General features: G+C 38.6%; 1 protein-coding gene across 2 annotated transcripts in view; it reads right to left on the reverse strand.

Moving 5' to 3' along the window:
* SEC24D (SEC24 homolog D, COPII coat complex component) overlaps window positions 1–25,917 on the reverse strand; it is a 121,659-nt gene that overhangs the window by 77,924 nt on the left and 17,818 nt on the right. For both annotated transcript variants that reach the window (XM_082462768.1, XM_082462769.1), the window contains exons 6-7: window positions 25,707–25,834; window positions 589–700 (exon numbers count right to left, since the gene is read on the reverse strand). In XM_082462768.1, coding sequence (XP_082318894.1) covers window positions 589–700; window positions 25,707–25,834 — 240 coding nt within the window. The remainder of the gene's footprint in view (window positions 1–588; window positions 701–25,706; window positions 25,835–25,917) is intronic.

Below are 25,917 nucleotides of genomic sequence, written 5' to 3' on the forward strand. Positions count from 1 at the left end.
ATTTTAACTTGCCATAAATAACAGAATAATATATTCCCGGAAAGATCAAACCTGCACGAGGCTTGACAGATATATGAAACTGATAGCAGACATGGGACAGAGTCAGTAGAGACAGAGCTCAGCCTCTCCTCATCCCAGTTTAAAAGTAGGAAACCAGAACCCCAAATGCTAAAGGACCTGCTGAAAAAAATGTCATTGGGACTAGAACCAGGTCTGCTGACTCAAGTATTCAATCCCCTACTTCTCTGCTCATGTCATCCTGCCAGGTTTCCACTGTAGTAAATAAATTAAACCAAAGTAGGGCATGAACAATTTTAAACACATAAATTAAAATTTAAAATTTTCTTAAATTGATACATTGCACTGTATCTCACCAGAAACTCCCTTGATTTTTACAAGCAGAGAATACAGTAGAACTCAGACGACAGTACCTTCTCTTTACGTGATTAATGGCAAATTAGTTCCTGTTAACCAGCTATAAAGGGGTTGCCCATCAGTGACAGCATTATTGAAGGGTATCAGTGTATTTGCTTAAAAAATGTGAGAAATACTAAGACCTCAGTCAAAACCGTAACTGAAAAGAAATACCTTGGTCTTGTATCGTACAATCTGTAGTGACCAGGGGAGGGATCTGGCCTCTGGCGTTGGTGGTATAAACCTGTCCCCCTCTGGTGGCTCTGTCATTCTCGATCACCTGGATCTGATAAATAAGAGATCAAGAGCAAGTTAAAGTAAGTTAAGACTTCCCAACCTTCCCTTCACACTATTCACACACACACACAAAGGCATTTTCTAAATCCTTTCAGCTCATTTCAGATCAGACTCTCATTGAGAACCCACCATGTCTTCAGTCCCACTTTTGCTTACTTTCACAACTTTATGCCAGTAGCTTCCAAGTTCTATTCTCTAATGCTCTTGAGCTCTGACCTGATCTTTTGGGGAACTCTATTTTTATTCAATTTGTTTCTTGGGCCCATAGATAAGAGTTTTTTGAGAAAAGATTCTCATAGGATAAGAAATTGAAAATACCTTTTTTTTTTTAAAAGAAAATACTTTTTGAAGTTAAAGAAAACTCTAAAAGGCTAAAAATAAATTCAGAAGAAATGATTCAAAATATATAAGCTGACGAAGACTTAACTTTTCTCCTCAAATCCCTCTTGATTTTCAATCTGCCTTTCAAGTTTCCTCCACCACACCTCTGCTCCTTGAGACATAAGAAACAAACAATATCGTGTTCCCATTTGATTTTTGCCTATCATATAGACATGAGAAGAAACAAAAGTCCCTAATTTCTTTTTTTTTTTTTTTGGCTGTGCCGCACGGCACATGGGATCTTAGTTCCCCAACCAACCAGGGATTGAACCCGCACCCCCTGCATTGGAAGCTCGGAGTCTTAACCACTGGACCTCGAGGGAAGTCCCCTTAAGTTTTGTCCTTTAATTTGGAAACATCTTATATTTCTCTACTGAAACATTTACTGATGAAGACTATAGAGACAAAACATTGTCTTTCTGTTATAACTGTCTAGGGATTAAAATAATGAGCAAAATCTAGTTGCGTGGAGTTAAGAAGGAATTCTAATAATAAAAGGATCTTTCTCTTCCTCTTTATCTTCTCCCTGTCCTCACTTCTTTCTTTATAGGATAAGAGTGACAAGAGATAAGGGGATTAAAAAAAAAAAAAAAAAAAAAAGAGGCAGTATAAAGAGGGAAAAAAGGGGAGAAATGAGATGAGTGCCCAGACTGCAACATGTAACCTTGGAGGATACGGAGTTTTTGTGGTCCTAATGAAACTATTAATGTGAGGGGAGATCAAGATGGCAGAGCAGAAGGATGTGGAGCTCACCTCCTCCCACAAACACATCAAATATACATCTACATGTGGAAGAATTCTCAGAGAATACCAACTGAAAGCTGGCACAAGATCAAAGCTGCAAGAAGGATCCCATCAGGATGAGACCTGTGCCCGTGGAAGGGAGCTGTGAAGGAGGAAAGGCTCTCTCACCCTGGGAACCTCCTTCCCCTGCTGGGAGGTCTGCCGGGACAGAGAGGGAGTTGGAGAGGCCTGGACTTTGCTCGGGAGGAGTGTGTAGGTTCTGGCCTGCTGGTAGGCAGCATAGACAGGGACCGGCTCTGAGGGCTGCCATGCTGTCCCACTTCCTAGCCCGAGACATGTGCCAGCTGGTGTGCACAGTGGCTGGGTCTTGAAACATAAGCTTCAGTGGACAGACCCAGGGAGGGGACTCAGTTTGGCTGCACAGAGGCAGCCCGAGGGGCCTGGAGTGTGGTCAGGGACGCCACTGTTGGTGTGCGCAAGATGGAGCACAGGTCCACCACACAAGCCCCATTATCAGCATGCTCATGGCAGGTCATGTCTCTGGTGGCAGTGGGCTTTGGCAGCAGGCACACACCAGAGGTGGGGCTGACATCCCAGCCAATTATCAGTGCTCCCACAGTGGGGGAAGGTCCAGGGGGCACACCAGCAGTGGTGGACTTTGTGGGCAAGCACACCAGGTGGTGGGTGGCGTCACAGAATCCTCACAGAATTGCATGTCTGCAGCGGAAAGCCCCTGGGGAGGAATATGCAGCACCTCCTTTCCCAGCGGGAGCACTCCAGTCCCACCTATCTCACATCACAGCTTAGAACTAGATCTAGGGGCTTCTACTACAACAGCTGGGGAGCTGACCCTGCCCATGACAGGGCTGTGACAACCACATAGCAAAGAGGAGGCCCCATCCAACATCCAGTGCAGGCTCTGGTCACCACAACACCAAACACACCCCATATCAAGGGGACAACAGTCAGCACACTCTGAGGAAAGACGTGGCAGACATCCATACTAAAAACAGCCCTTGTATCAAAAATACTGGACTCACACAGTCTACACAAGGACACTCGCACATAAAAAAAGCCCTTCAAGACCACAGTAGATAACTTTCTCCTAAATTCATAGAGCCAGAGAAACTTAAGTAAAATGAAAAAGCAGAGGAACTACTCCCAATTAAAAGAACTGGAGAAACCCCCTGAAAGAATAAACAATGAAAAAGACAACTCCAGTCTACCAGATCCCAAGTTCAAAAATGAGGTAATAAAAATGCTGAAGGAACTAAGAAAATTTATCTATAGAAATGCAGGTCACTGTAACAAGGAACTAGAAACTATAAAGAGGAACCAATCAAAATTAGACAACTCAATTGCCAAGATATACACCAAGCTAAAGGCAATGAAAAGCAGACCAAATAATGCAGAAGAACAAATAAGTGATCTGGAAGATAAATAATAGAAATCACCCAATCAGAACAGCAGACAGGAAGACAAATGTAAAAAAAAAAAAAAAAAAAAATTAAAGGAACATACAAGATCTACTGGATAATACAAAGCATGCCAACATACATACAATAGGGGTTCCAGAAGGAGAAGAGAGAGAAAAGAGGATCAAAAATGTATCTGAAGAATTTATGGTTGAAAACTTCCCAAACCTAAGAAGGAAACAGATATCCAGGTACAGGAAGTACAGAGGGTCCCAAACAAGATGAACTTAAACGGACCCACAGTGAAACATAACATAATTAAAATGGCAAAAGTTAAAGATAAAGAGAGGATTCTAAAGGCAGCAAGAGAAAAACAAAGAGTCAGTACAAGGGAACCCCCATAAGGTTATCAGCTGATTTCTCTGCAGAAATGTTGCAGGCCGGAAGGGAGTGGCATTATACATTCAAAGTCCTGAAAGGGAAAAACCTGCAACCTAGGATGCTCTACACAGGAAGATTATCCTTTAGAATAGAAGGAGAAACTAAGAATTTCTCAGACAAGCAAAAACTAAAAGAATATAGCAATACTAAACCTAATCTAAAAGAAATATTGAAGGGTCTTCTCTAAGCAGAAAGGAAGCAAGAATCTATAGGAAAGGGGAAAACACAATAGGAGAGGCAAATATATAAAAAGATTGAAGATCACTTAAATAAGCCAGTAAGAAAATTTTTATAAAAGCAGTTATAACTATAATGAACAGCAAAAAAAAATAAACATGAAGATGTAAAATAGGACATCAAAATCACAAAATGTGGGGGAGGGGCATAAAAAATGTAGATATTTTAGAATGTATTTGAACTTATATGACTATCAGTCTAAAGAAGGTAGAAATAGTTATGGGTTAACATGCTTAAAAACCAGGGTAACCACAAATCAAAAACATACAATAGATTCACAAAAAACAAAAAGAAAGGAACTTAAGCATAATACAAAAGAAAACCACCAAATCACAAAAGAAAAACAAAAAGAAGAAGAAAGGAACAAAGAAGAACTATACAATAAACTGCAAAACAAGGTTTAAAATGGCAATAGAGGGATTAACCAAGATGGCGGACTAGAAGGACACGCTCTCACTCCCTCTTGTGAGAGCACCAGAATCACAACTGGCTGCTGGACAATCATCGACAGGAAGACACTGGAACTCACCAAGGAGGATACCCCACGTCCAAGGACAGAGGAGAAGCCACAGTGAGACGGTAGGAGGGGCACAATCAGAGTAAAATCAAATCCCATAACTGCTGGGTGGGTGACTCACAGACTGGCGAACACTTATACCACAGAAGTCCACCCACTGGAGTGAAGGTTCTGAGCCCCACGTCAGGCTTCCCAACCTGGGGGTCCGGCAATGGGAGGAGGAATTCCTAGAGAATCAGACTTTGAAGCCTAGTGGGAATTGATTGCAGGACTTCAACAGGACTGGGGGAAACAGAGACCCCACTCTTGGAGGGCACACACAAAGTAGTGTGCGCATCGGGACCCAGGAGAAGGAGCAGTGACCCTGGGGGAGACTGAACCAGACCTACCTGCTGGTGTTGGGGGGTCTGCTGCGGAGGCGGGGGATGGCTCTGTTTCACCGTGGGGACAAGGACACTGGCAGCGGAGGTTCTGGGAAGTGCTCCTTGGCATGAGCCCTCCCAGAGTCTGCCATTAACCCCACCAAAGAGCACGGGTAGGCTCCAGTGTTGGGTTGCCTCAGGCAAAACAACCAACAGGGAGGGAACCCAGCCCCACCCATCAACAGTCAAGTGGATTAAAGTGTTACGGAGCTCTGTCCGCCACAGCAACAGTCAGCTCTACCCACCACCAGAGCCTCCCATCAAGTCTCTTAGATAGCCTCAACCACCAGAGGACAGACAGCAGAAGCAAGAAAAACTACAATCCTGCAGCCTGTGGACCAAAACCCACAGTTACAGAAAGATAGAGAAGATGAAAAGGCAGAGGGCTATATACCAGACGAAGGAACAAGAAAAACCCCAGAAAAACAACTAAATGAAGTGGAGATAGGCAACCTTCCAGAAAAAGAATTCAGAATAATGATAGTGAAGATGATCCAGGACCTCGGAATAAGAATGGAGGCAAAGATCAAGAAGATGCAAGAAATGTTTAACAAAGACCTAGAAGAATTAAAGAACAAACAAACAGAGATGAACAATACAATAACTGAAATGAAAACTACATTAGAAGGAATCAATAGCAGAATAACTGAGGCAGAAGAACGGATAAGTGACCTGGAAGACAGAATGGTGGAATTCACTGCCGCGGAACACACTAAAGAAAAAAGAATGAAAAGAAATGAAGACAGCCTAAGAGACCTCTGGGACAACATTAAACGCAACAACATTCGCATTATAGGGGTCCCAGAAGGAGAAGAGAGAGAGAAAGGACCAGAGAAAATATTTGAAGAGATTATAGTCGAAAACTTCCCTAACATGGGAAAGGAAATAGCCACCCAAGTCCAGGAAGCGCAGAGAGTCCCATACAGGATAAACCCAAGGAGAAACACGCCGAGACACATAGTAATCAAAGTGGCAAAAATTAAAGACAAAGAAAAATTATTGAAAGCAGCAAGGGAAAAATGACAAATAACATACAAGGGAACACCCATAAGGTTAACAGCTGATTTCTCAGCAGAAACTCTACAAGCCAGAAGGGAGTGGCATGATATACTTAAAGTGATGAAAGGGAAGAACCTACAACCAAGATTACTCTACCCGGCAAGGATCTCATTTAGATTTGATGGAGAAATCAAAAGCTTTACAGACAAGCAAAAGCTAAGAGAATTCAGCACCACCAAACCAGCTCTACAACAAATGCTAAAGGAACTTCTCTAAGTGGGAAACACAAGAGAAGAAAAGGACCTACAAAAACAAACCCAAAACAATTAAGAAAATGGTCATAGGAACATACATATCGATAATTACCTTAAACGTGAATGGATTAAATGCTCCAACCAAAAGACACAGGCTTGCTGAATGGATACAAAAACAAGACCCATATATATGCTGTCTACAAGAGACCCACTTCAGACCTAGGGACACATACAGACTGAAAGTGAGGGGATGGAAAAAGATATTCCATGCAAATGGAAATCAAAAGAAAACTGGAGCAGCTATACTCATATCAGATAAAATAGACTTTAAAGTAAAGAATGTTACAAGAGACAAAGAAGGACACTACATAATGATCAAGGGATCAATCCAAGAAGAAGATATAACAATTATAAATATATATGCACCCAACATAGGAGCACCTCAATACATAAGGAAACTGCTAACAGCCATAAAAGAGGAAATTGACAGTAACACAATCATAGTGGGGGACTTTAACACCACACTTACACCAATGGACAGATCATCCAAAATGAAAATAAATAAGGAAACAGAAGCTTTAAATGACACAATAGACCAGATAGATTTAATTGATATTTATAGGACATTCCATCCAAAAACAGCAGATTACACGTTCTTCTCAAGTGCGCACGGAACATTCTCCAGGATAGATCACATCTTGGGTCACAAATCAAGCCTCAGTAAATTTAAGAAAATTGAAATCATATCAAGCATCTTTTCTGACCACAATGCTATGAGATTAGAAATGAATTACAGGAAAAAAACGTAAAAAAGACAAACACATGGAGGCTAAACAATACGTTACTAAATAACCAAGAGATCACTGAAGAAATCAAAGAGGAAATAAAAAAAATACCTAGAGACAAATGACAATGAAAACACGACGACCCAAAACCTATGGGATGCGGCAAAAGCAGTTCTAAGAGGGAAGTTTATAGCTATACAGCCTACCTAAAGAAACAAGAAAAATCTCAAGTAAACAATCTAACCTTACACCTAAAGAAACCAGAGAAAGAAGAACAAACAAAACCCAAAGTTAGCAGAAGGAAAGAAATCATAAAGATCAGAGCAGAAATAAATGAGATAGAAACAAAGAAAACAATAGCAAAGATCAATAAAACTAAAAGCTGGTTCTTTGAGAAGATAAACAAAATTGATAAGCCATTAGCCAGACTCATCAAGAAAAAGAGGGAGAGGACTCAAATCAACAAAATCAGAAATGAAAAAGGAGAAGTTACAACAGACACTGCAGAAATACAAAACATCCTAAGAGACTACTACAAGCAAATATATGCCAATAAAATGGACAACCTGGAAGAAATGGACAAATTCTTAGAAAGGTATAACCTTCTAAGACTGAACCAGGAAGAAACAGAAAATATGAACAGACCAATCACAAGCAATGAAATTGAAACTGTGATTACAAATCTTCCAACAAGCAAGAAAAACTACAATCCTGCAGCCTGTGGACCAAAAACCACAGTTACAGAAAGATAGAGAAGATGAAAAGGCAGAGGGCTATGTACCAGATGAAGGAACAAGAAAAAACCCCAGAAAAACAACTAAATGAAGTGGAGATAGGCAACCTTCCAGAGAAAGAATTCAGAATAATGATAGTGAAGATGATCCAGGACCTCGGAATAAGAATGGAGGCAAAGATTGAGAAGATGCAAGAAATGATTAACAAAGACCTAGAAGAATTAAAGAACGAACAAACAGAGATGAACAATACAATAACTGAAATGAAAACTACACTAGAAGGAATCAATAGCAGAATAACTGAGGCAGAAGAACGGATAAGTGACCTGGAAGACAGAATGGTGGAATTCACTGCCGCGGAACACACTAAAGAAAAAAGAATGAAAAGAAATGAAGACAGCCTAAGAGACCTCTGGGACAACATTAAACGCAACAACATTCGCATTATAGGGGTCCCAGAAGGAGAAGAGAGAGAGAAAGGACCAGAGAAAATATTTGAAGAGATTATAGTCGAAAACTTCCCTAACATGGGAAAGGAAATAGCCACCCAAGTCCAGGAAGCGCAGAGAGTCCCATACAGAATAAACCCAAGGAGAAACACGCCGAGACACATAGTAATCAAAGTGGCAAAAATTAAAGACAAAGAAAAATTATTGAAAGCAGCAAGGGAAAAACGACAAATAACATACAAGGGAACTCCCATAAGGTTAACAGCTGATTTCTCAGCAGAAACTCTGCAAGCCAGAAGGGAGTGGCATGATATACTTAAAGTGATGAAAGGGAAGAACCTACAACCAAGATTACTCTACCCGGCAAGGATCTCATTTAGATTTGATGGAGAAATCAAAAGCTTTACAGACAAGCAAAAGCTAAGAGAATTCAGCACCACCAAACCAGCTCTACAACAAATGCTAAAGGAACTTCTCTAAGTGGGAAACACAAGAGAAGAAAAGGACCTACAAAAACAAACCCAAAACAATTAAGAAAATGGTCATAGGAACATACATATCGATAATTACCTTAAACGTGAATGGATTAAACGCCCCAACCAAAAGACATAGACTGGCTGAGTGGATACAAAAACAGGACCCATATATATGCTGTCTACAAGAGACCCACTTTAGACCTAGGGACACATACAGACTGAAAGTTAGGGGATGGAAAAAGATATTCCATGCAAATGGAAATCAAAAGCAAGCTGGAGTAGCTATACTCATATCAGATAAAATAGACTTTAAAATAAAGAATGTTACAAGAGACAAGGAAGGACACTACATAATGATCCAGGGATCAATCCAAGAAGAAGATATAACAATTATAAATATATATGCACCCAACATAGGAGCACCTCAATACATAAGGAAACTGCTAACAGCTATAAAAGAGGAAATTGACAGTAACACAATCATAGTGGGGGACTTTAACACTTCACTTACACCAATGGACAGATCATCCAAAATGAAAATAAATAAGGAAACAGAAGCTTTAAATGACACAATAGACCAGATAGATTTAATTGATATATATAGGACATTCCATCCAAAAACAGCAGATTACACGTTCTTCTCAAGTGCGCACGGAACATTCTCCAGGATAGATCACATCTTGGGTCACAAATCAAGCCTCAGTAAATTTAAGAAAATTGAAATCATACCAAGCATCTTTTCTGACCACAACGCTATGAGATTAGAAATGAATTACAGGGAAAAAAACGTAAAAAACACAAACACATGGAGGCTAAACAATACGTTACTAAATAACCAAGAGATCACTGAAGAAATCAAAGAGGAAATAAAAAAAATACCTAGAGACAAATGACAATGAAAACACGACGACCCAAAACCTATGGGATGCAGCAAAAGCGGTTCTAAGAGGGAAGTTTATAGCTATACAAGCCTACCTAAAGAAACAAGAAAAATCTCAAGTAAACAATCTAACCTTACACCTAAAGAAACTAGAGAAAGAAGAACAAACAAAACCCAAAGTTAGCAGAAGGAAAGAAATCATAAAGATCAGAGCAGAAATAAATGAGATAGAAACAAAGAAAACAATAGCAAAGATCAATAAAACTAAAAGTTGGTTCTTTGAGAAGATAAACAAAATTGATAAGCCATTAGCCAGACTCATCAAGAAAAAGAGGGAGAGGACTCAAATCAATAAAATCAGAAATGAAGAAGGAGAAGTTACAACAGACACTGCAGAAATACAAAACATCCTAAGAGACTACTATAAGCAACTTTATGCCAATAAAATGGACAACCTGGAAGAAATGGACAAATTCTTAGAAAGGTATAACCTTCCAAGACTGAATCAGGAAGAAACAGAAAATATGAACAGACCAATCACAAGTAATGAAATTGAAACTGTGATTAAACATCTTCCAACAAACAAAAGTCCAGGACCAGATGGCTTCACAGGTGAATTCTATCAAACATTTAGAGAAGAGCTAACACCCATCCTTCTCAAACTCTTCCAAAAAATTGCAGAGGAAGGAACACTCCCAAACTCATTCTATGAGGCCACCATCAGCCTGATACCAAAACCAGACAAAGACACTACAAAAAAAGAAAATTACAGACCAATATCACTGATGAATATAGATGCAAAAATCCTCAACAAAATACTAGCAAACAGAATCCAACAACACATTAAAAGGATCATACACCACGATCAAGTGGGATTTATCCCAGGGATGCAAGGATTCTTCAATATACGCAAATCAATTAATGTGATACACCATATTAACAAATTGAAGAATAAAAACCATATGATCATCTCAATAGATGCAGAAAAAGCTTTTGAAAAAAAAAAAAAAATCTTCCAACAAACAAAAGTCCAGGACCAGATGGCTTCACAGGTGAATTCTATCAAACATTTAGAGAAGAGCTAACACCTATCTTTCTCAAACTCTTCCAAAAAATTGCAGAGGAACGAACACTCCCAAACTCATTCTATGAGGCCACCATCACCCTGATACCAAAACCAGACAAAGATACTACTAAGAAAGAAAATTACAGACTGATATCACTGATGAATATAGATGCAAAAATCCTCAACAAAATACTAGCAAACAGAATCCAACAACACATTAAAAGGATCATACACCACGCACGATCAAGTGGGATTTATCCCAGGGATGCAAGGATTCTTCAATATACGCAAATCAATCAATGTGATACACCATATTAACAAATAGAAGAAGAAAAACCATATGATCATCTCAATAGATGCAGAAAAAGTTTTTGACAAAATTAAACACCCATTTATGATAAAAACTCTCCAGAAAGTGGGCATAGAGGGAACCTACCTCAACATAATAAAGGCCATATATGACAAACCCACAGCAAACATCATTCTCAACGGTGAAAAACTGAAAGCATTTCCTCTAAGATCAGGAACAAGACAAGGATGTCCACTCTCACCACTATTATTCAACATAGTTCTGGAAGTCCTAGCCACGGCAATCAGAGAAGAAAAAGAAATAAAAGGAATACAAATTGGAAAAGAAGAAGTAAAACTGTCACTGTTTGCGGATGACAGGATATTATACATAGAGAATCCTAAAACTGCCACCAGAAAATTGCTAGAGCTAATTAATGAATATGGTAAAGTTGCAGGATACAAAATGAATGCACAGAAATCTCTTGCCTTCCTATACACTAATGATGAAAACTCTGAAAGAGAAATTATGGAAGCACTCCCATTTACCATTGCAACAAAAAGAATAAAATACCTAGGAATAAACCTACCTAGGGAGACAAAAGACCTGTATGCAGAAAACTATAAGACACTGATGAAAGAAATTAAAGATGATACCAACAGATGGAGAGATATACCATGTTCTTGGATTGGAAGAATCAACATTGTGAAAATGACTATACTACCCAAAGCAATCTACAGATTCAATGCAATCCCTATCAAATTACCAATGGCATTTTTTACGGAACTAGAACAAATCATCTTAAAATTTGTATGGAGACACAAAAGACCCCGAATAGCCAAAGCAGTCTTGAGGGAAAAAAACAGAGCTGGAGGAATCAGACTCCCTGACTTCAGACTATACTACAAAGCTACAGTAATCAAGACAATATGGTACTGGCACAAAAACAGAAACATAGATCAATGGAACAAGATAGAAAGCCCAGAGATAAACCCACGCACCTATGGTCAACTAATCTATGACAAAGGAGGCAAAGATATACAATGGAGAAAAGACAGTCTCTTCAATAAGTGGTGCTGGGAAAACTGGACAGCTACATGTAAAAGAATGAAATTAGAATACTCCCTAACACCATACACAAAAATAAACTCAAAATGGATTCGAGACCTAAATGTAAGACTGGACACTATAAGACTCTTAGAGGAAAACATAGGAAGAACACTCTTTGACATAAATCACAGCAAGATCTTTTTTGATCCACCTCCTAGAGTAATGGAAATAAAAACAAAAATAAACAAATGGGACCTAATGAAACTTCAAAGCTTTTGCACAGCAAAGGAAACCATAAACAAGATGAAAAGACAACCCTCAGAATGGGAGAAAATATTTGCAAATGAATCAACAGACAAAGGATTAATCTCCAAAATATATAAACAGCTCATTCAGCTCAATATTAAAGAAACAAACACCCCAATCCAAAAATGGGCAGAAGACCTAAATAGACATTTCTCCAAAGAAGACATACAGACGGCCACGAAGCACATGAAAAGATGCTCAACATCACTAATTATTAGAGAAATGCAAATCCAAACTACAATGAGGTATCACCTCACACCAGTTAGAATGGGCATCATCAGAAAATCTACAAACAACAAATGCTGGAGAGGGTGTGGAGAAAAGGGAACCCTCTTGCACTGTTGGTGGGAATGTAAATTGATACAGCCACTATGGAGAACAATATGGAGGTTCCTTAAAAAACTAAAAATAGAATTACCATATGACCCAGCAATCCCACTACTGGGCATATACCCAGAGAAAACCGTAATTCAAAAAGACACATGCACCCGAATGTTCATTGCAGCACTATTTACAATAGCCAGGTCATGGAAGCTACCTAAATGCCCATCAACAGACGAATGGATAAAGAAGATGTGGTACATATATACAATGGAATATTACTCAGCCATAAAAAGGAACGAAATTGAGTCATTTGTTGAGACGTGGATGGATCTAGAGAGTGTCATACAGAGTGAAGTAAGTCAGAAAGAGAAAAACAAATATCGTATATTAACGCATGTATGTGGAACCTAGAAAAATGGTACAGCTGAGCCAGTTTGCAGGGCAGAGGTTGAGACACAGATGTAGAGAACGGACATATGGACACCAAGGGGGGAAAACTGCGGTGGGGTGGGGATGGTGTTGTGCTGAATTGGGCGATTGGGATTGACATGTATACACTGATGTGTATAAAATTGATGCCTAATAAGAACGTGCAGTATAAAACAACAAACAAACAAAACAACTAATACTAAACTTTCATTGGGTTATTTGTATGGAAATATGTTAATATAAATGTTTCAGACATTACATGAAATTTCTAAAAATCTTGTATGTTATGGTATAATGTTATAAGTCATAATCCTAGTTATTATCTTAAAATGAGTATCTCAGAAATAACTAATTTTCTTGTCAACTGCATTATTATGAACTTTCATCAAATTTTTAACTGTGGTCATTTTTAAGTCTTTTGTCATCTACAGACAGTTCTGTGTGTACTCTGATGCTTTTGCAAATATGTTCCTATAAAAGGGTTTCATCTTTAAGAAATTCATGGAAAAGACTCTGACAAGTACAGGTTTCTGGTCACTGACTGTACTGCTGAACTGAATGAATAAGCATTTTCAGAACTCTAATGAAAAACTGATGAACTCATAAAAGTGCTAACAAAAGATCAAGATAAAAAAAAATTAATTACATGGGACTGAGTAAACTGATGAGGATGAGTATAATTTTTGTGACTTTCTGTCTGAATTAAAAAAAAAAAATCCAACAAGGACTCAGAGGCAAAGAATATACAAATCAAATTTCACTGCAAAGTAAAGGAGCTGTTACAGTGGAGGATTACTGGACTGAATGTCAATATTATGACATAGTATGAGTGTGTTTCATGTTTGGTAATTGCAATCATTGTTGCTTTTGTTGTGGTCACCCATGTACAATGCTTGGTGTCAGTCTATCTCTTGTAAAAATAAAATACAGTGTGTGTGAAAAAAAATAAATAAATAAAATAAAATAAAATGGCAATAAATACATGCTTATCAATAATTACTTTAAATGTCAATGGACTAAATGCTCTGATCAAAAGACACAGAGTGGAAGATTGGATTAAAAAAAACCAAGAACCTATAATATACTGCCTACAAGAGACCCACTTTAGGGTGAAAGACATACATAGATTGAAAGTGAGGAGATGGAAAAAGATATTTCATGCAAATGGAAATGACAAGAAAGCAAGGGTAGCAATACTCATATCAGACAAAATCGACTTTAAAACAAAGGCCATAAAGAAAGGTAAAGAAGGACAATATATAATGATAAAAGGATCAATACAAGAAGAGGATATTACACTGGTTAACAGATATGCACCCAATATAGGAGCACCTAAATACATAAAACAAATACTAACAGACATAAAGGGAGAAACTGAGGGGAATACAATAACAGTAGGAGGCTTTAACACTCCACTGACATCAATGGACAGATCTTCTAGAAAGAAAACCAATAAGGCAACAGAGATCCTAAATCACACAATAGAATAGTTGAACTTAATTGATATCTACAGGACACTACATCCAAAAAACCCAGAATGCACATTCTTTTCAAGCATGCATGGAACATTCTCTAGGACAGACCACATACTAGGACAAATTTAAGAGGATAGAAATTATTTCAAGCATTTTTTTCTGACCACAATGGTATGAAACTAGAAATCAACCACAGAAAGAAAAATGAGAAAAAAAATGATTACATGGAAACTAAACAATATGCTAATAAAAGAACCAATGGGTCAACAATAAAATCAAGGGGGAAATCAGAAAATACCTCGAGACAAACAACAATGGAAACACAACCATACAAAACCTATGAGATGCAGCAAAAGCAGTTCTAAGAGGAAAGTTCATAGCAATACAGGCCTTCCTCAAAAAACAAGAAAAATCTCAAATAAACAACTTAAACTACCAATTAAAAGAATCAGAAAAAGAACAAACAAAACCCAAAGTGAACAGAAGGAAGGAAAGAATAAAGATCAAAGAGGAAATAAATATACTAGAGATCCAAAAAAGAAAAAAAAGAAACAGAAAAAAATCAATAAAACCAGAGCTCGCTTTTTGAAAGGACAAACAAAATTGACAAACCTCTAGCCAGGCTCACCAAGAAGGAAAATAAATAAATTAAAAAAATAAATAAAAAATGAAAGAGGAAAAATAACAACCAATACCACAGAAATACAAAAAATAATAATACTATGAAGTTATATGTGAACAAATTGGACAACCTAGAAGAAATGGACAAATATCGAGAAACATACCGCCTGCCAAAACTGAGTCAAGTAGAAATAGATAATATGAACAGACCAATCACTAGAAGTGAAATAGAATCTGTAACTTTTAAAAAAACTCCCTGCAAACAAAACTCCAGGACTGGATGGCTTCATTGGGGAATTCTACCAAACATACAAAGGACTTATACCTATCCTTCTCAAAATCTTCCAAAAGACTGAAGAGGAAGGAACACTCCCAAAGTCATTCTATGAAGCCACCATCACCCTGATACCAAAACCAGACAGACACTACAAAAAAAGAAAATTACAGGCCAATATCTTTGATGAATATAGATGCAAAAATCCTCAACAAAATATTAGCAAACTGAATCCAGCACATAATAAGGATTATGCACCATGATCAAGTTGGATTCATTCCAGGGTCACAAGGATGGTTCAACATATGCAAATCAATCAATGTGATAGACCATATTAACAAAAGACAAAAACCACATGGTCATCTCAACTGATGCAGAAAAAGCATTTGATAAATTCAACATCCATTCACGATAAAAACTTTCACCAAAGTGGGTACAGAGGGAACGTATCTCAACATAATAAAAGCCATTTACGACAAACCCATAGCCATCATAATACTCAACAGTGAAAAGCTGAAAGCCTTCCTGCTAAATTCTGAAACAAGACATGGATGCTCTCTCTCATCACTTCTATTCAAATAGTACTGGAAGCCCTAGCCACAGCAATCAGACAGGAAAAAGAAATGAAAGGTATCCAAATTAGAAGGATGAGGTAAAATAGTCATTATATGCAGATGACATGATACTCTATACAGAAAACCCTAAACACTCCACATCAACACTATGAGAACTAATAAATGAATTCAGGAAGGTAGCAGGATACAAGATTAATATACAGAAATCTGTTGCATTTCTTTACACTAATAATGAAATATCAGAAAGAGAAAGTAAAATGGAAAGATATCCCATCTCTTGGATTGGAAGAATTAATATTGTTAAAATGGCCACATTACCCAAAGCATCTACAGATTTAATGTAATCCTATCAAATTACCTATGACATTTTTCAAAGAACTAGAACAAATAATCCTAAAATTTATATGGAACCACAAACAACCCAGAATTACCAAAGCAATCCTGAGGAAAAAGAACAAAGCTGGAGGCATAACCCTCCCAGACTTCAGCCAACCCTACAAAGCTACTGTAATCAAAACAGTATGGTACTGGCACAAAACCAAACACGGCTCAACGGAACAGAGTAGAGAGGCCAGACATAAACCCACACACCCACGGTCAATTACTATTCAACAAAGAAGGCAAGAATATACAATGGAGAACAGTCAGTCTCTTCAGCAAGTGGTGCTGAGAAAGGTGGATAGCCTCATGTAAATCAGTGAAGTTAGAACACTCCCTCACACCATATACAAAAATAAACTCAAAATGGTTTAAAGACTTAAATATAAGACATGACACCATAAAACTCCTAGAAGAGAACATAGGCAAAACATTCTCCGACATAAATCACAGCAATATTTTCTTAGATCAGTCTCCCAAGGCAAAAGAAATAAAATAAAAAATAAACAAATGGGGCCTAATCAAACTTAAAAGCTTTTGCACAACAAAGGAAACCATAAACAAAACAAAAAGACAACCTACGGACTGGGAGAAGATATTTGCCAACGATGTGACTGACAAGGGATTAATTTCCAAAATATACAAACAGCTCATACAGCTCAATATCAAAGAAACAAACAACCCAATCAAAAAATGGGCAGAAGACCTATATCGATATTTCTCCAAAGAAGACATACAAATGGCCAAAAGGCACACGAAAAGATGCTCAGCATCACTAATTATTAGAGAAATGCAAATCAAAACTACAGTGAGGTATCACTGGTCAGAATTACTATCATCAAAAAGTCTACAAATAATAAATGCTGGAGAGGGTGTGGAGAAAAAGGAACCCTCCTACACTGTTGGTGGGAATATAAGTGGTGCAGCCACTATGGAAAACAGTATGGAGTTTCCTCAGAAAAACAAAAATAGAGCTACCGCGTGATCCAGTGATGCCACTCCTGAGTATATACCTGGAAAAGATGAAAACTAATTCAAAAAGATACATGCACCCCAATGTTCATAGCAGCACTATTTACAATAGCTAAGACTTGGAAGCAATCTAAGTGTCTATCAACAGACGAGTGGATAAAGAAGATGTGGTGCGTGTGTATACACACACACACACACACACACGTATATACACAATGGAATATTACTCAACCATAAAAAAGAATGAAATATTGCCATTTGCAGCAAGGTGGATGGACTTAGAGATTATCATACTAAGCGAAGTAAGTCAGACAGAGAAAGACAAATACATGATATCACTTATATGTGGAATCTAAAAAATAATACAAATGAATTTATTTACAAAGCAGAAATGGACTCACAGACACAGAAAACAAATTTATGGTTACCAAAGGGGAAGGGGCAGGAGATAAACTAGGAGTTTGGGGTTAACATATACACACCACTATATATAAAATAGATAAACAAGGATTTACTGTTGTGTTTATAGCACAGGGAACTATATTCAATATCTTATAATAACCTATAATGGGAAAGAATCTGAAATGTATATATATATGTATAACTGAATCACTTTACTGTACATCTAAAACTAACACAATATTGTAAATCAACTGTATTTCAATTAAAAAAAAGAAACTACTAATAATATGAAAATTGTCTTCCCCCAAGCTCTGAAATGTTACCTGCTCCATTTTCCCTTCCCATCTCATCCCATCCAGGCCCCAGTTGGCATTGATATCATTGGTTTTTACAGCGTATCAGAGACAGATTTAGCCTGCTTTTTAAATCCATGCATTTCTGTCTTCTTAATTTCATAGGATTTGAATTCTTATTAAATTAAGGATATAGAATATGCTCCAAACACAACTACTGTAAGATACAAACGAGACTAAAAGCTACCATGGGCAGAGACAAGAAGCAAACAGAAAAATCAAAACACTGTAATTACACTCTATATTTCAACCACAAGGTTCATCTGGTTCATTCAAAACTGGAGTAGTTTACATTTACTGTCATCATGTCAACCAATGAAGTGTCAAATACGAAAGCAAGGTAAAAGTCATAATAATCTATATATTGAACATTGATAGCTCTCAGTCTTCAGATAGACTCTACTTCCAAAAAGTTTATTTTAAATTAGCCATTTGCAACTCACAAAGCACTGCCTCCAAAGAAACAATGTCATTGGTGGTAATTACATTTCTAAATTAATTCACATCTTGGCTAGAATACTACAAAGGGAGTAAGAAATATAACAAACAGTTCTAGTAATTTCTAAAAATACAGGGTTTTTTTGGTTTTTTTTTTTTTTTTTTTTTTTTTTTACCTCAAATCCATATTCTCGGAAAAGAGCTTAGAGATAAAACAAAACACAGAAATTTCAATAGAGATTGTGACTGTGTCTCAGTTCTTAAAGGGTTTCAAATTTGGTGACAGTGACTCCTGATAATGCCAATGCTACATCAAAATGTATAGATCTCTTTTTCCGCCACTAGAATTACTTTCACACATATATGCTATGAACAGAGTATTCTAGTTTCATAAAATAGAATCAGGAAAGAGAAAAAAAGGAAGTGATTCTCTTGAGATAAATGAATAAAAAGGATAAGGGAGAGACAAGATAATAAGATGCATGTACACATCTAAGGCAGGCTGCTTAAAGCAGAATTATTTGCACTTGGGCATGGTAGGAGAAAGAGGAGAATAGGAAGATCTCAACTGCTGAATAATCCTCCTGCTGATACAAAGAGTGAGGAAGAGTCTGATGGTGATACCAGTGTCCTCACTTCCAAGATATGGCTGAGACCACCACCCAAAAGAGTTGTAGTGAGCACTTAGCTCAGGACTGGAATGCAACAGGAGTTCGGTAAACATGATTTCACATCTTTCTTTCCAGAAGGAAGAATTAATTTAGTTAGCAAAAGCATCCTACTCTGGTAATAAGAATATAAAAACAGGCTCCATCTGGTATTGCTACTTTATTACTTTTAAGATAAAAATAATATTGGACTGACTTATATGTGTATATTTTAAGGGTCTTGAATAAATCACATCCCATACTGCTTATTGCTTTTGTTGTTAACATTCATTCACTGAACAAATATGTGAGCCCATACTCTGTACCAGGCCCTGTTCTATGTGTTAGGGGCACAGTAGTGAACAAAACCAAATCCTTGACCTCTTGGAGCTGACATTCTAGTATGGAAGATAGGCGATATATAAATGCATAAATAAGATACATCCTATGTCAGGTAATAAGTGCTGTGGATATGAAGTGATATGGATGGGGTGCCAGTGAGATGGGGGATGAGCAATGAGGACGTGAAGGAAATGCAGGATTGAGCCATGCCCCGTATGTATGTAGGGGAGGAGAATCTAGGCAGAGGAAACTGCAAGTGCAAAGGCCTTGAGGCAGGAGTACGCTTGGCGTGGCTGAGGAATAACAAGGAGGCTGGTGTGACGCAAAGCAAAGTGATGGAGAAGAGTGGTAAGAGACCAGGTCAGAGTGGCGTGTGTGTGTGTGTGTGTGTGTGTGTGTGTGTGTGTGTGTGTGTGTGTGTGTGTGTGTGTGTGTGTGTGTGTGTGTGTGTGTGTGCGCGGCAGGGGGTGGGCAGTGGCAGGGGTGGCAAATACGGTAGGGTCTTGCAGGCCTTTGTAAGAACTTTGGTTTCTAACTAGAGGAGTATTGGAGGGTTTGTTATGAGCCGTGACATCATCTGACTTAGAATGTGAAAGCATCACTCTGGCTGCTGTGCAGACTAGAATAGCAGGGAGACCAGTTAGGATGCTCTTACGATAATCCAGGTGGGTACAGATGGTAGAGGCTTGGACCAGGATGAGCACAAAAGGCAGAAGCAATGGAATTAGCTAAAGGACTATGTGAGTCCTTAATGTGAGATATGTGAGAAAGAGAGAATCAAGGATGACTCCAAGTTTTTTGGCCAGAGGACCTGGAAGAATGGGGTTGCAATCTGGATTTCAAGGAAAAGGTCTTGACTAGGAGTATCTACGTTCTCATTTAAAGCCATGAGAATGAGTCATCGAAAGCGGTACGTCTCGGGCCATGTTTTTGGGTCTTTCTGTTATTGTTTTTTGTTTTTTTTTTAATTTATTTTTTGGCCGTGCTGTGTGGCTTGTGGGATGATAGTTCCCTGACCAGGGATTGAACCTGGGCCCTCAGCAGTGACAGTGTGGAGTCCTAACTACTGGACCATCAGGGAATTCCCTAAAGTGGTACTTCTCAAACCTTAGTGTGCCTAAGAACCATCTGAAGAGCTTGTTAAAACAGATTCCAGGGCCCCATTCCTAGAGATTCTGATTCAGGTCTGGGGTGGAGCCTGAGAACATGCATTTCTATTAAGCTCCAAGCCAATGTTTTTTTTGTTTTGCTTTGTTTTTAATTTTTTATTGAAGTATAGTAGATTTACAATGTTGTATTAGTGTCTGGTGTACAGTAAAGTGATTCAGTTATACATATATATATATATTCTTTTTTATATTCTTCTCCATTATGGTTTATTACAGGATATTGACTATAATTCCCTGTGCTATACAGTAGGACTTTGTTGTTTATCTATTTTATATATATTAGTTTGTATCTGCTAATCCCAAACTCCTAATTTATCTCCCCCATCCCCTTTCCCCTTTGGTAACCATAAACCTGTTTTCTATGTCCGTGAGTCTATTTCTGTTTCATAAATAAGTTCATTTGTATCATATTTTAGATTCCACATATAAGTAATATCATATGATATTTGTCTTTGTCTGACTTACTTCACTTAGTATGATAATCTCTAGGTCCATCCATATTGCTGCAAATGGCATTATCTTATGCTTTCTATGGCTGAGTAGTATTCCACTGTATATATGTACCACATCTTCCTTATCTAGTCATCTGCTGATGGACATTTTGGTTGCTCCAGCCAATATTCATGTGCCGTCCTAGAAGCACACTTCGAGTAGAGCTGACTAGAGTTAATGTCGATGGACAAAGGGACGGGTCCAAAGACTTTGGGACACTTTTAACACGAGGAGGTTGCAAAGACGAGGTGAAACCAACAAAGGAGACAGGAAAGAGCCACCAGTGAAACAAGCAGAGATGTAAACGAGTGGGTGGTGTTGCCATTACTCTTAAGATAAAATAATATTGGACTGATTTGTATGTGTGTATTTTAAGGGTCTTGGATGAATGATACAATATACTGCTCATTGCTTTTATTGTTAACATTCATTCGTTCAACAAATATGAGTGCGTACTATGTACTGGGCACTATGTGCTGCGGACACGGTAACCCCACTGAAAAGGTGTTTCAAGGAGGATGGAATGAACAGATGTGTCAAATCTGTTGCTGACAGGTCAAGACAGAGGAGATCTGAGAAATGGCCACAAGATTTGGAAATGGGAGGTCACTGGAGACCTGAACAAGCATAGCATTAGTGGGGTTGTAGTGATAAGATCTAAACTGGAACAGGTTCAGGAGGGAATAGGAGGAGATGAACCAAGACAGTGGGACAGTGGGTAAAGGCAACCCTTCTAGAGATTTCTTGCTGTAAAAGAGAGCCACAAAATGGGGAGGAAACTGGATAGATATGGGGAAGGGACAAAGGAGGCTTCTTTCATTAACAGTAAGAGGTATTTCGGGAGGTTTATATTCTGATGAGAATGATCGAGACAGAGAAAAACTGAAGTTTATCTTCAAATAAGTAAAGATAATGCAGCAGAGAGGGGATGTGATGGTTAATTTTATGTGTCAACTTGGCTAGGCCATGGTACCCAGTTTCAAATACCAGTCTAGATCTTTCTGTGAAGGTATTTTTTTAAATGCGATTAACATTTAATCAGTAGACCTTGAGTGAAGCAGAGTACCCTCCACAGTGTGGGCAGGCCTCTTCTGACCTGTTGAAGGATTAAGAGAAAAATACCGAGGTCTCCTGAGGAAGAGGAAATTCTGCTTCAGATGCCTTCAGAGTCAAGCTGCTACATCAGCTCTTCCTGTGTCTCCAGCGCACTGGCCAGCCCAGCAGATTTTGGCCTTGCCAGTCTCCAACAACTGAGTAAACCAATTCTTTAAAATAAATTTATTTCCATATATAGACATATATCCTACTGGTTCTGTTTTTTGGAGAACTCTAATACAGGGGACATTTTCTGGAGGGCTGTTCTTGAAAGGCTGTAGAGATGGATTTTAGGGCACAAATGGAGGTGATGGCCTTGGTCAGGAGTATGGACAAGCTTATCCACACTAACAGGAGGAAGAGGGATAAATGAGCACAGATGCAGCGAGATGTGGAAATGAAACATGCAGAGGTTCTCTTTGGATTTCTTCTATTTTCTCAGTGTAGTAAGGAGCAGGTTATCATTAAAGAGTCAGAAAAGGAAAAAGTAGTGTTAGGAGTTTCAAGAGAGAAGGAATGATAGTCATCCAGGAAAATGGGAGGGTCAGCGGAGTTGCGTGATGGTCTCCAAACTTGCTACACGTTAGAATTAACAGAGGAACTTTGAAAAATTCCAATGCCCAGTACAATTAAATCATAATTTGGGGGGCTGGGAGCAAGGCATCAATAATTTTAAATGCTCCACCAGTTATTATTCTGTGCAGTCAGGTTTTAGAAACACACAACTAAAGGTTCACTTTCGTTTAGTGGTTATGAATTCAAAGTGAGACCAGTAAGCGTGGTGGGCATCTTTCTCAAGTTGCCTTCAGCATCTGGGGTGCAGGCATGGAGTAGGTGGAGAGTTGGTTTAACAACAAATGGGAATTTTCTAGGTGAATGCAGTGGAGGGAGGGGGCAAAGGAGTTCAGGGTAGAAGATGCAAGGGACAGATTTATAATCATGGATCACATAATATAAGCTGCATAGGAGAAGTGCGAAGATGAAGGTGGTGTGAGTCAAGAAAAAGTGGTAGGTTGTAAATCCTGGTGGGTGAATTATTATTGACGTTTAAGTCCTAAAGGGAATGAGCTGAAAAGATAGAAGGCAGTGGTTGGAGGATAGGATGCTTTCAACTGAGACTTTGAAGGTGTACAGTCACTGGTAATGATAGGACTAAGTGGGGTAGATACAAAGAACATTGGAAGAAAATAAGATCAAGAATTGAGAGGCCAGAGAAATGGAAGTTTCTACAGATGGATAGTAAAATTGCCAATAACTGTAACAGAAACAGTACTGGAGAGATTAACTAACAATGAACCAGGAGCTAGAAACATCAGAGAATGAAGTGGAACGACCCAGAGGGTCTGTAGATGTTATATACAAGCAGAGAAACAGGAAGTCAAAATGTAAATCATGTAAATACATGATACTTCTTCAACTGGAATAATCAAATAATATTAAACTAGAAAAGTAATGGCTGGCAATATGATCATCAATAAGGGCACTAAGAGTTATTAAAATTTAATTTCTAACATAGCATCAGATACTTTATCACAAATCTTCAAGTTTGTATTTTAAAAAATAGCCAAAATCCTCCACCCCTCCCTATACCTATGCCGTTTTTAAGGACTTTGCTGCTCCTCCCATCCAGAGACAGGGTCTATTTTTCTGCCCCTGACTCTGGGGTGGTCTTGGGACTTGCTTTGGATTAGAGAACACTGCAGACCATCCTCAGGAGGCCTTGCATATTCCTACTTTCCCTCTTGGATCTCTGGCACCGCCAAAGCTAGGCTATCCTGCTTGGTGACAGGACTCAATCATCCCCAGCTAACAGATGGGTAACAAATACCAAATGCATGAATGATACCATTTATAGTGGGCTGAATATATAGCCCCCCAAAAAGATACATCCATGTCCTAATCCCTGAAACCTGTGACTAACACTGCATATAGCAAAAGAATTGATTAAATTAAGGATCTTGAGAGATAGTGCTTATCCTAGATTATCTGGGTGGGCCCCAACTGGAATCACATGAAACTTATGAGAGGGGCACAGGGAGTTCCGAGATCAACACCCGGAGGAAAAGACACAGAGAAGAGGGGGAGGTGATGTGACAACAGAGGCAAAGATTGGAACGATGCGGCCACAAGCCAAGGAATGCCTGGAGCCACCAGACGCTGGAAAAAACAAGGAATGGATTCTCACACAGAGCCTTTGGAGGGAAGACAGCCATGCCAACACATTGATTTCAGACTTATGACCTCCAGAACTGTAAGAGAATAAATTTCTGTTGCTTTAAGCCACCCAGGTTATGGTACTTGATTATACAACCGCAGAAAACTCATAGACCATCCTAGACCATTTGGGCTCCAGCCAAGCCTCTAGCTGACCCCAGATGCACAAAGCAAGCCCAGCCAAAATCAGTCAAGCCCAGCCCAGAGGACCTACTGACTCACGAGCATTAATAAATAGTGGTTGTAAGCTACTAAGTTTGCTGATGGTTTGTTACATGCAAAAGTTAGGCCATATATATATATACATATATACATATATACATATACATGAAATATAATACCTCTTAGTGCTCCTTAGTCTCTTTCTAACTTTTTCTACTCATGTTTATAGAACCACTTCAAAGGTGCAAGTTAACTGCAGACAATTTCATTCTTATTCCAAAGGACTTTATATCCCTGCTCAAAGCCGTAAGACTTGCAGTTTCTTCTGAGGGAAGTGTTTACGTCCCTCCCCCATTGACATCAGACTTTGTTATATGACTTGTCTCAGCCAAGGGCATGTGTGTGGTTGTGACATGTACCACATCTGACTGGAAGCTTTAACAGCTATTGCACCTTTTGACCAGTTTTCCTCCTTTTCTCTCTTTGCCATGAGAATACATGTCCCGGATAAGGGGTGCCCTTTCACCTTAGATTCTGGAGTGATAAGGGCACATGGAGCAGAATCTAAAACCAAACTGCAGCTACTGCAGCGTACATGTAACCTAAGTGATAAATAAATCTTTGTGGATGTAAGCCAAGTTGGGGAGTGTTTGTTATGCAGATTAACCTAATAACAGCCGACTGATACAGTTACTAAAAAGTAATTCTCCAAAGAAAATCACTTGGGTGGAGGAGAATTAAGTTACAGCTCTAATTTTATTTAAAACAGTTTGTTAAAATATGCCAAATACTTTGTACTCCTATGAGTATCCTGAAAAGGGTCCTTTAGTTTCTTAAAATAGCATTTTTATATAGGATATACTCTTACTACTAATTACTCATTAAATATCAATACATACTGCCAATATATGTGAATATAAACATCAATAGATACTGCCAAGTTTATGTGATACCAAAAAAAAAAAATCTGCACAGGCTGTTTCTCTCATGGAGACCTCTGGTATGCCATAACCCACCCTCACCACCCCCATACATACGCAGAAGGAAGCAAGCCTTATCCATGTGATGGGTATTGTGCTTTGACAATAAAGGACAGGATAAATGCTAACAAACTGCAGAGTTTCTGAGAACAATGAATGAAGAATGGTTCTTTGTTAGGCAGACTGTGAGAGTGAGAAGAGCACTTACTGGGCTGGGGATAGAGTCAGGATCCAGCTTCTTCTGGGGCTGCGGTGGACCCGCCATCTGTGCAGGACCTCCGGGGAAGCCTCCTGGGTAGGAGAGCTGTGCACCTGCCATCTGGGGGCCATAGTTGGCTGCTTGGAAAAAATTTTAAAAAGAAATGATTATAATCCCCAAACCCAGACGTAGGGCTCACTGACAATACTATACTGTTCAG

The sequence above is a fragment of the Balaenoptera physalus genome (assembly GCF_965194825.1).
Source record: "Balaenoptera physalus genome assembly, chromosome: 5".
NCBI classification, from domain to species: Eukaryota; Metazoa; Chordata; class Mammalia; order Artiodactyla; family Balaenopteridae; genus Balaenoptera; species Balaenoptera physalus.